At 39.7% G+C, this 12,444-nt stretch overlaps 1 protein-coding gene across 1 annotated transcript; it reads left to right on the top strand.

Moving 5' to 3' along the window:
- Nucleotides 1–6,742: 6,742 nt before the first annotated feature.
- LOC140249924 (trace amine-associated receptor 5-like) lies at nt 6,743–7,765 on the top strand. The gene has a single exon (XM_072332201.1). The coding sequence runs from the start codon at nt 6,743–6,745 to the stop codon at nt 7,763–7,765; it is 1,023 nt and encodes a 340-aa protein (XP_072188302.1).
- Nucleotides 7,766–12,444: the final 4,679 nt, after the last annotated feature.

Genomic DNA, 12,444 nt, shown 5'->3' with positions numbered 1-12,444 from the left:
ACAGGCTTGTCCGGGATGGCGTGTAAGACTCACCATTCCTAACAAGAAAAACAAAAGAACCATGAGGCAGTGGATGCAAATGCTCTCTTTGTGCACAGTGGGCAGTAGCTGAAGAGTTAGAGCAGAGAACAGAGAAGGACTGGGTGCCAGAAAAAACTTAGGCACCCAAAAGTTGGATAAGAAATTGCCCCATTTAATTGCTCAGTGTGTATCCAGAGACCAGTGAAGACTCCTAAATGAAACATCGAGACAGTAGAAGTGGTGCTCAGGGTGAGCAAGGATGTTGAGCCACAGGTTGCTTATGGTCAATGGCTTGGTTCTGGAAAGCTGGATCTCTTTAACATAATCCAACCCTAATGCCCAGATCTCATGCTATCACCTAGACTCAATCTTATTCTGCTACTGCAGTTCTTTCCTGAGGGCCAGCTCTGGGGCAGCTTCAGTAAAGTGTAAAGGCCATTTTACACAATGACTTATTGGCCAGGGTACCAACTAGAATGATATCAGAAGATGCTGGGACTTTCTTCTGCTCCTTTGGAAATTGATCCCTTGAAATTTGCAGTGTTTGAAATGATATAGAGCATCTTCAGTGTGCTGATGTCAACAGGGAGAGTTTCATGACAAGTGATAAGGGAGACTACAGAGGCAGTATCACAACCAGATGTCCCAGGCTATGCCTGCATGTAGTTCAGTGTGGCTGCTTTAGAGGAACTTCTGTGCCATCAGATCAGCCAGTATCTACATGAAAACAAAAGTGCATATCTGCAGACAGCACGAGTGGGAGTCCATGAGGGGCTTGTGTTGAAGGCTAACCACATATCCTTTCAAAGGGTCTTCACAGTGTTTGCTATCATAAGTGATCATCTCTGTGCAGCTGACGTACTAATTCCTCCTTGCTACTTCAAAAGGAATGTGTTAATGTTAGGATCCAATTAGGTTTGTGGTTCCACATTAAAGCATTTCCAAAAAATATTTCTACATATTAGATACCTGCTAACACATGATTCAGTCAAAGACATTTTTAAGTGATAATTTCAGCATTTTTTTTTAGCAAACTGCGTAAACCCTTCATGTCAACCCAACATATTACACCTACATCTCTTCCAGACTGCGAATCCTCAGGAAATGGCTTGCGGCTATCTGTGAGGCTTCAATGTGTCTTGTCCTTGGGTGTATTTGGTGTTTGCCTTTGGATGTCGAAGGAGTATTTGCTTAGTCTGCCTGCAGCTGGATCTGGACTACCAAAGTAGGTTTTCTGGACAAGGCGTCTTGCAGATCTGTCACAGGGAGGAGCTTGCAGGATACAGTGCCATTTGCTGTTCCACCTGCTCATAAACAACACAAATGCTAACCTGGTGCTAAATCAAGCACTTCTTTGCATGAAACCGAGGGCTGCAGAGTAACAGGTGGTTTCTGCAGACCATGCCTGGAAGTCCAGAGGCAAGCTGGAGTGCCTGAAGTTTTTGCTATAACGCTTGCCACATTCAATTCTATGAGGTACACATTTATATTCAGTTGCAAGCAGTGCAGATCTCTTCAAGATTTCCTCTCTATAAATATCACAGTAACCTTTTCCTCTGAAACACGTAAGCCCTTTAATCATTTTTTTCATGTTTTATTGCAAATTCTGTGAGGCTGTTCCTCTCCTTGGGACAGCAACCAGAACCACTGGAGTTTCTGTTTTTTACTTCTTCTTTTAATTTTAGCTGTGAATGATTCCAGCAGGAGCTAACATTGCCTCGGAGGGTGTGGAGGTGAGGGGATGGGGGTTGCTCTTTTTGCCATCGTTTGTGTCACATCCCTAAATAAACTGTGTGAAAGGGTTTCCTTCCCCCTTGTGGAGCCTACCTGCAAAAGCACTTTTAAAGAAAAAGACTGACATTTGTATTATTTTGCTTTTATTTGTACAGGGATATAAAATGAAATAAAATTGAATCCCTGGGTTTCAAAAGCACTAGCTGAACGTTTTCTAACGTATAGAACAATTTTACAAGATCTCTGCTGATCCCTATTTTGTGCTTTAATAGCGTAGAACACTTAGGAGGTGTTTAGCACCAGATCACTGATGTAACAGTGGATCTAGAGGCACGTCTGTATGTTTTGGAGATGAGCAACAACACAAAAATCCAAATGGCAATTTCCCTGAGATCCTGCCATAGTATTTCCAAAATTAATGCTCAATAGTCTGTATCCAATTTATAATGTCTTTCCCAAAGAGCCTCCCTCTCCCCCAGCCCCACCCACCCACAGATATTTTATTCAGCTTCATGGAAATTAAGTAAGAGTTCTATGACACTCCTGACAAAAGGGTCGGGTACAGCTGTGAACATAATATATTAAAATAATATATTTATTCTTCCTTTCACATAACCAAACCAAATCATCTACCCAGTGGGCTGGTTGTACGTGTGTGTCTCTTCAAGGCAGCAGCAGCAACAAAGCATCTTAGAGGCACTGGAGAGAAAAATGGAGTGGCAAACAATGAGTAACTTCTCAAGGGACAGCCATCAGTCTTTAACTATATACGAACTGAGAAAATTCTGGTCATTCTTGTATAAAAGCAGGGTTGGTTTTGGATATATTTTAATTAAACGTTTCCTCCAAAATGCAATAATGGGGAAAAGAGCACCAAAGAAAACTTTGTGTTCTAGGAACAGGACAGATATTTAAGCATGTTTTGCTGGCTAGCTCTGAGACAGAGAATTTGTCTAACTGAAGCTGGGCTGGCACAAAGGGGAAAAAAACAACTTGAAGTACAGTTGAGAACACAAGACAGACAGATGAAATACTTTGTCTCTAGTTGTATAGAAACAGGTGTATTCTATAAAACCCTGTAGTGGGGGGAAGGGGTGGGGAGGAATAGGTATAAAACAAATTAAACAAATGCTGGGTTATAAATAGCAAAACTCCTCTTAAGTGCTCGCTAAAGAATATTAGAAGATATTATTAAGGATAATTTCTTAATGAAGGATGTTATCACCTGTATCGTAAAAATATTTGAATCACCATATATAATTAAAATCAGCACAAATTATGTGGCTAGATCACCTCTGAAAGAGCAAATAGGTCTTCACCTTTCTGAGCTACATTAACAGTCCATACATGTACTTGCTCCAGTGCATCAGATGTTTGAACATGGGACAGCAGAAATAGCAGGGTAACAGACCTGCTCCTCTTCGAAGGTATTGCATTTGCCATATAAACAAAGGCTAATCAGTTTTTTTCCATCTTCTCTCCAGACAAGGGAAAAAAAAAAGCAAAAAAGAAAGAAAAAAAAATAGCAAAAAAAAAAAGCTAGAACTCTGAAATAAAATCCACAAAAGGGTAAAAAAGATAACCCTGAAAACTACTGACCTGTCAGTCTCACCTGTGTACTAAGGCTATGCTAAGGCACATGGAAAGCAGGGAGGTGATACTGGAGAGCCATCATGGCTCCACCACAGGCAAATCCTGCTTGACCTACCCAGTTATCTTTTGTGATGGTGTCACTGCATCAATGGACTCAGGAAGAGCCACTGATGTCCTCTATCTCAACTTCAGTAAAACCTTTGATATGGTATCCCACAGCACACTTCCCTCCAAATTGTAAAGATATGGATTTGATGGAAGGACTGTTCAGTGAACAAATAACTGGCTGCAAGTTGATCCTGAGAGTAGTGGTCAATTGCTCAGTGTCTGGATGGAGATTAGAAGAGGCTGGTGATGGGGCCAATACTCCTTAATACCTTCATCAGCAATATCAACCGTGGGGCTGAGTGCACCCTCAAAAAGTTTGTTGATGACACCAAGCAGTGGAGTGCAGCCAACACAACAGTGGGATGGAATGCCAATCAGTGGGCCCAGGTGAATCTCATGAGGTTCAAAAAACCCAAGCTCAAGGTCTTGCTCCTCAGTCAATTCAACCCCCATACCAATACAAACTGAAGAATGAAAGGATTGAGAGCAGCCCTGCCAAAAAAGACAGTAAGGGGGTAATGGTGGCTGGAAAGCAGGACATTAGCCAGTGATGTGTCCTCACAGCCCAGGAAGCCAACACATCTTGGGCTGCATTAAGAGAAGCGTGGCCAGCAGGTTGAGGGAGGTGATCCTCTCTCACCACTGGTGAGAACTCGCCTGGAGTACTGCATCCAGATGTGGAGTCCTCAGTCCAGGAGAAAAGAGATATGTTGTACCCAGTGGAGAACCCTGTCTGCTATGAATGGCATGTTAGTATGATCTTAGACTGCATTGGGTGAGAATTTTCACTACATACACATCAGCAAATTTCCAGTAATGATGAAACACTCATATATGGTATGAAGACTTCTTCAAAGACAACTATTTCACACCATTACAAAGGAGAGTAGGTTCCACAATAGGCAGAAGATTGGGGGTTTATGTTCAGTAGTGCAATGTAGGCCATTTTAGCAAGCGTATCACCTTCTCATTCTTTATTTTCTATTTTAGGATACTGAACTCATTCTTTTTGAAACTGTGAGAAAAAAAATCACAGTATAGGGGCAATAATGATGTCTGTCCTAGTCCATAATCCATTGAAACTGCCTTGTTCTATTTTAAGGAGTTCAGATTTAGAGGTTACCTAGAAAAACTTAGCACCTACGTACAGCAGTTTCAATAAAAAAGATCTTGGTCTATGCCTGTCTTCACTGCAGGAGTTTGAACTATGCCAGATAATACACTTTTCCTCCTATATTTTTTGGTTTTTCTTTTTTTTCTGCTGGCTACCAGACTATGTAATACATTTAACAAAAACTCAGTCTGAGATTATATCCAGCAGTTTTGTCTGAAAGAGGAAGAGGAAAGAACATTTTGAGAATCATTGGCAGTTTTCATTTTATGATAGGACTATTACTTTCAGAGTTGATTCCTGTTAATAAGCTCTTCCTGTTTAAAGCTATAAAGGCACACATTGTCACTGTCTGAGTCTTTTCTTAATCATGAGCTCTTTTCATACCACCAGATGTCAAGCAAATGATGTGTGCAGGAAGGGCAAGCTGAGATTGTTTTGTTACACACCTGTCTCTTTCAAGGTGGCAATAATCAGTTCAGGAGCACCATGATAGCTAGCTGATGGGTATTTTCACAAGTTCATAATTCACATTCACTTAGAATTTGAATGACAAGGGGATTGAGTGAGAATGGTATTTTATTACATATAAAATATAGGAAGAATAAAAATTAATGGGAATACTAGAACACAGAGTACAAAAAAGCTATTGGAAATATTAAAGCTATGCAAAAGCCTCTAACAATCTTAACATAAATGTTCATTTATTAAAACATGGACGTAGGAAAAGGAGAAACATTTCTCTTTGAAACGTGTCCAGTTAAGTGCAGTCCTTCACTGAACTATGCCTAATTTATACTTTAATGCACTGGGATTTTTAATGTCCACACTGCTCTTGGAAGCCTCCATGGTGTGAAGATCAGCGGCACCCCATGATGAGGTAGCATTAGCTGCATCTTCTTTCAGAGGCATCCTAAGAAAGAAAATACAGATACTAACCTTGAGATAAACCTTCAGATATTCAACAGCAGCTGAGCATTTGTGTGTTTGAACTGCATTTTAGAAAATGGCAATTTTTGCCAAGTACACAACAGTCCCTCTATGTCCCTGAGGCATAACAGCCACCTACAGGGACACTCACTCCATCTGGTTTATATAAGGCGTTGACTGATCTCACGTTTTCCACTCAGACAATGGATGTACGTGGAAAAGGATTTCAATACACTGCAGTACAGCTCCTGTAGCATGGAAAGAGCTATCTCACCGTAAGTATTCCCAATTTAAGAGCTTTATCGATGCTAGGAAGTATGGGAAAGGTGATTATATTATCCAGCTATTACAGCAGTCATTTTAAGGAAGAAAGAATACACTGAGAAAAATATTGTGTTTTTAACTGTCGCTGTTAAAAACTGTACAATTCAATTATCTGATTTAGTAAAAAACTACTGGAACAACCCATTATAATCCACTAATATCGTGTGTTTGGTACAGCTCAATTTAAAACTTAAGTAACTTAAGCATAAAGCTTAAATAGCAATGTCACAAGTATGAGACAGTGTCAGTCTCTGTGGCATATAGCAATATTTGTGTTTGCCTTGCTGAATATTTGCCATCACCTCAGCAGATATCCATGTGTATGCCCATAGCTAGGAAACTGTAGACCGAGAAATGCGCCATGCAGGTTTTACTTTTGCAGTGAGATGTTACTTTATAAAAATCACTTCTCACTTTCTACTTAATAAAAAGATTCACAACTAAATTGGAACCTCCTTTCCAGGGAAATACACAGGAATCAGTGTGCTATGATATTAGAGTCAGCTTTAAAATATTCCATGAGCTTTGGCTCACAATGCCTGTTACTCAGCAATATTTTTCCTTCTATGGCAGAACTTCACTTTGCTTATTACTTACACAGATGTGCTGCATTCTCTACACTACTCACAGTTTTGGATGACAGAAAATCAAGTCAAAAATGCAGGAAAACTGTTGCAACAAAAATTGAACATGCTGATCTGAATCTTCAAGAGATACAAAAGTGATATTATAAGCTCATTCTTTTTTCACTTGAAATATGCAAACTGTTTAATAGCTTTAATAAAAGTATTTGATTAAAAGGCATCTCTCCTTCTAATCTGCCTTTTAAACACCTTTTTGCAGGAAGTCATTTGGCAGCTCCACTGGAAGCTGAATCCTTTTCCGGGCTTGTGGCTAACCCAAATGGGCACAGGGCCTGCCATGGGCTCAGCCCAGGGCCATAGTGTGGAGAAGGGGATGCTCATCGCCTTGTGCTATGAGGTGAATGGCTCCTGTCACAGAACCCTGCATCCGTTTGGGGTGCAGCTGGCCATTTACCTGGCCTGTGCCTTAGGGACGCTGATTACGGTGCTGGGGAACCTACTCGTTGTCATTGTAGTTTCCCATTTCCAAGCCCTGCACACTGCCACCAACTTTCTGCTCCTCTCCCTTGCCTTGGCTGACATGCTCCTGGGATTGACTGTGCTGCCCTTCAGCACTATCCGGTCTGTAGAGAGTTGCTGGTATTTTGGAGATGACTTCTGTAAACTGCATACCTTTCTGGACACACTCTTTTGCCTGACCTCCATATTTCACCTGTGTTTCATTTCCATAGATCGGCACTGTGCAATTTGTAACCCTCTGCTCTACCCCACTAAGTTTACCCTAAAAGTGGCCTGCATGTGCATTGGGGTGGGGTGGGCAGTCCCCTTGGTCTATACCTCTGTCTTCCTGTACACTAAAGAGATTGCAGAAGGGTTGGGCCATTTTTTGCAAGATGTACCCTGTGTTGGTAGCTGTCAGCTGCTGTTCAACAAGCTCTGGGGGTGGTTGAATTTCCCAGTATTCTTCTTCCCTTGCCTCATAATGATAGTTTTATATGTAAAGATATTTACTGTTGCTAACAAACAAGCCAAATTGATAAACAGCATGAATAAAAGTTTTGGGGCTCACCTACACAGAAGAGAATCCAGAAGTGAAAGGAGAGCAGCAAAGACTCTTGGGGTAGCTGTAGGAATCTATCTACTGTGCTGGCTGCCCTTTACTATTGACACCATGGTAGACAGCCTTCTGAATTTCATCACTCCTCCAGTTCTGTTTGACATCCTCATTTGGTTTGCATACTTTAATTCTGCCTGCAATCCCTTGATCTATGTATTTTCCTATCTGTGGTTCAGGAAAGCTGTGAAACTAGTCTTAACTCAGGGGATCTTTAGTTCCAGGTCATCAAGAGTAGACTTGTAACAGTAATGACCAGAGCTTTCTCATGCACCGTGGTAAATATTTTAGGCTATGTTTAGGCATTCCTCATGAATGCTATGAATCATCCAGCTTGCTAGTTTTTCATTGTTCTTAAAACAACTGGATTGGGCAAATCGTAGGTTTAAATAGGCATGTTGTTCTGAGAATAACTGTCCACAACATTTATCTAAGCACACACGCCTTGTTAGTCTTGACTTTGCTATGTGATACTAACAAGTGTTTGAAACGTGTCTATAGTCAGCAGCAAAATAGGACCCTGTCCATACTGTTACTGAAAAAATTGTTGCCTGTCTCTGAAGATACTTTTTTTATATAAACAAAGTAGGTAATGTTGATGTAGTAAGTTACAAAGAGTATATGCTATTTTTTAAGTACAAAAAAGTATAGGGATGCAACTACAGGTAAGATAAAACCCTTAACTATGGTAGTGGACAACAGCAGAGGAAGAGAAACGTCAATGTGATATTTTTAACTTAATTTTCCTAGCCTGCTACTGAGCCAGATGTTGTGTATGGGAAATGCATCCTAAATTCCTTGATAAAATCTCTTCAAACCCATGGAATCTTCACCTGTTTAATCTGTATGTGCAAAGTGACTGCTCCATGACTGATCCTTATTGCCCTTTGTATCTTTTCCGTTCCTCCAGTGTAAAGGGAGTAGAAGGGGAGAGAGGGAGGAAAGGAGTTGCATGGGGTATTCAAACTGTTAATAATTTTAGTGGTACTTTTTCTTTGCTGCCATTCGTTTTTATTTTCCCCCTAAGATTCCTCATGCTTTTTTGTTTGTTTGATTGATTCCAAAGAAGTAGGTCTGCTTACAGACATAACATGTGCTTACATACTTGAGCTGTGCATGAAGTGTCAGTGCAGCTTCTCAGTTTTCTTCAGTTATGTTTATGTGTATGTGGTTTCATAGGCCAATTTTAAATATATAGACAGCTGTGATCTCTGTTCAGGAAGCAGCAAGCTGAATTGTAAAATTCTGTACTACATATAATATATAATTTCCTGCCTCAATATTATGACCATTTTATAAGAAAAAAAAAGTGTAGCAAGCAATAGCGAATCTTTTATAAAGAATTAATAGGCATACAAATAATTACAGTAATAATTTCATCATTTTATCCTGTTAATGGCATGTAAAACTATTATTAGGCTTTAATGTTGTTCGAATTATTATGGTCTTCTGAAAGAATGTCATTTCATCTTGTAGTCAGCTGCGCATTTTCTATGTGACAAACACTGAAAGAAGAAGAAACAGCTACAGAAAGAATGTAACTAATAGTAAGAGACCAGCAGAGACCCAACAATTTTCTGAATAGACTGATTAATATTTTACTAAATTTAGTAGGCAATTGAATCAGTCCTACATGGGCACATGTATAAGAACAGAAGAGAGGAACTGTACAGCTGATACTCTGTAGGAAATCAGGGCAATAAAGTGATTGTTGTAGCAGCTATATATTTTAATGTATGAATGTATGTAATAAACTAAATGGCAAAACACCTTTTGCTCTTTTTTGTCATACTGTTAAGACTTCTGCATGGCAAGAGTTTCCTCAACTATTCTATAATCTCTTCGACATCTGATCATTTCAAAACTTAGTACTGTTTGTCTACACTCATAAGACCCCAATCAGAAATATATATATATTGGTATTCAAGATAATAAAAGCTCAAACTTTATGGAGGAAGGAGAAGAGAAAGAAGAGTTCTTCTTAGAGTTACGTTTGAGAGTGACCATAAGCTGTCAGTGCTTTTAAGCTAAGACATTTATGAAGACTTATGTCTGCAGTCAGAGTGTCATTCTATCTCACATCCATCTCTTAGTGTCTGATACTCCCCCCATTTGCTGTATTAATCTTCATTGTTTCTTAGGATGGAATACAAAGACTTTTCTACTGTTCTTCTGTCTACTCATTCAGTAGGAAAAGGTAGAAACCTCGCACCCTACTGCACACGTCTGTAGAGTTTGTGCAGTTAGCATACCAAAGCCAGTAACCAGGCTAAGGAAAGAAAAGTGGAATCAGATTCATAGGGAAATACAGGTGACAGAATATCACAGAAATTTGTATGAAATCAATATTTGTAGTTAAAGTCTTAGACTGTGGCTTGAGTTTCAAGATTAAGGCTCTTAAACTTAATGAGCATAGGTTTCTATGACTACAGTAAATGTCTAAATTGATTATAATTATAACCAGAATGGCTCTGCCTGTAGTTAGTAAATATCTGGAATGTGAACCAGCTGCCTGGTTGTACCAAAGATGCCTTAGGGAATCTGAGATGACTACAAAGGACTAGAATTCAGCTCAGAAGAAGCACAGGCATAGAGGCAGGTGAAACATAGCTGGGTATCTAAAACAGCACTAGATGTCCCTGTTTGGGTACCTAGCATAAGCAGTGCCATCTTACAGAAGTTTAGACATTTAGTTATATGGAAATCTGCAAGCCTCAAACCGAACTGTGTCATGTGGGTATCTTAAAAACACATTTCATTAACACCTTTTTCTCTTGAATTCACAGCAGCCGAAGAAATTCAGAAAGGGAGCTTCCACTGAGTTTCCAGTAGATTTTTGAGATATTTTCTGCCAATCCTCACTAGATTTGAGAGGGTATATATCATAAACATATTCAATTAGCCACTTCTTTTTGGAGTCCCATTGCATAGTCTGTCTTTATAGTTTTCCTCTATGGAAGAGGATGAGCATTGTTCCCTTGATGGATTATCATTTTCTATGTTACAGCAGAAGGATTAGCACATCCTATGAGGTGATTCTTGCTAGATCTCCTTTTGGTTAAACAGGTTGGGACAATGGAGAGAGCACGTACAGAGCTAGAGCAAACTGGTGAGACAGGTCTGGAAGCAGCCACAATTGCTGCCTTGCTCTGTCACTGCATTTTGCAGCAATCATAACTCATGCTTTCATCATCTTTATAACCCCTCCTCTTACTCCTTACCTTGGATGTCTAAATTCTCTCATGATTCCTTTGTGCATTTTTCCTCCACGGTTTCAAAAAGCAGTGAAGGTAATTATGAACTGTAAAATGATAATGATATAGATGAGCTGTAAAATGGTGGAGATCAGCTGCTCAACAATTAACTCATTTTCAAAATGAAGAGATATTAATTCTATCACATCTAGATGCTGACCTCAAATTCCACAGATTTTTTTTTTCTTTTTATGTATGTTCTTCCATAAGTCTCTATTTCTTTATCTGAATAAAATATTGACATTTAATTTTATGCCCTGCATAACTCTTCATCACGTTAAAGTGGTCTGCCTGAAGGGAGCAGAACTTTTTATTTCCAGGAACCTCTTAACTAAAGACCAGGATTTGCAGGCAAATATGGGCAGCATAGCTTTCCATATCTAATGTCAGTGGTGCACAAGTGAAATACAATAGCCAAGAATGAGATTTGCCTGTAAGGTAAATTACGCGCTGCTCACGTCTGGGAGAGAAGACACTTGTAAGGAGTGTGAGGATAGGGATGCATTTCCTCCTTATTGTTTCGTTGTGCATCAAACAGGCATGCAGAGCTGGTCAGGAGTGACTGCCCAGCCCCAGTTTCGCCAGCAGCTCCAATGCCTGTGCCACCCTGTACTCATCACCTGCACTCTGGGACAACGCCTTGCTGGCTACATGTGCTCACAGGTTGGGGCCTGTAGAAGCAAGAGAACTCCAGGAAGGAGTCAGGAAGGTGGAGCAGACCATTGGCTCATGCACTGGGAGAGCAGGAAGGAATGTCACTTCCAAATCACACAGTGCTGATCTAATTTCAAACTCTTTCAAATATCAGATACCATATGTAATATAAACAGAATGTTTTTGAAGTGACACCCCATTGGTTCAATTTTACACACAATAGCAGAGATATGAAATGCTGATTTTCAGAGTCAGCGAATATCCAGGGTATCTTAAGCAATATCTGCTGAATAGTCAGGGTACCCTCTCTGCCAAATCTATATGTACCACAGTCTCAATATTTATCCTTTCTTTTTCCAGAGCTTTCACCATTTTGTGTAATCAACTGATCATGCTCCAAAAGCAATAGGAAATGTGGTCTGCAAGTGGATGAACAAACAGTTCAGAGCTCAATTCCTAGGTAACACAGATGAGGGTCTCTAGCAATATGCTGATGATGTCATCAGTTTATAGATAACATTCTCTAGCAGCACTCCTTTCCAGCATCTCTGAATATTACACTTAGAGGTGGTTTTTCTAGAGCTCCTGCCCATGTATTGCAAATGGTCGTAAACACTATTATTTGTGAGCAAAGGAAATAATGAAAAACCTGAAATAATACTGCTGTTTTAACTGTAATACAAAGCACATTTTTCTAGTGCTGTTTTAAGGATATTTTGTACCCTTATTTGTAGGAACCAATTACATTAAAGAATAATATCACAAGGTTTTCTAGATATTTAACAATGAAACGTAGATGCTAAATGAGCTAGCAGCATGTGAGAAATACTTTGTCCATAAAACACACAGTGTCTCCAGACTCCATCATTCAGCTAACCTATTTCCATAGAGTGAGAATGAACATAGATGAGTGTGTTATCTGCAAGCTAAAAAAGAAGCGGCGATCTGCAGATAATTAGTAAGAGTAACGGGGGCAATAACAGGGCACTTCTTTTTCCTTTTATTTTTAAATTGGAA

The sequence above is a fragment of the Excalfactoria chinensis genome, chromosome 3, assembly GCF_039878825.1.
Source record: "Excalfactoria chinensis isolate bCotChi1 chromosome 3, bCotChi1.hap2, whole genome shotgun sequence".
Classification (NCBI taxonomy): domain Eukaryota; kingdom Metazoa; phylum Chordata; class Aves; order Galliformes; family Phasianidae; genus Excalfactoria; species Excalfactoria chinensis.
Note: the sequence above shows the minus strand (reverse complement) of the source record. Positions and strands in the feature narration are given on the sequence as shown.

What these genes read in the sequence shown, in the direction of transcription:
- LOC140249924 (XM_072332201.1), top strand. Translation starts at nt 6,743, where the DNA reads ATGGGCTCAGCCCAGGGCCATAGTGTGGAGAAGGGGATGCTCATCGCC.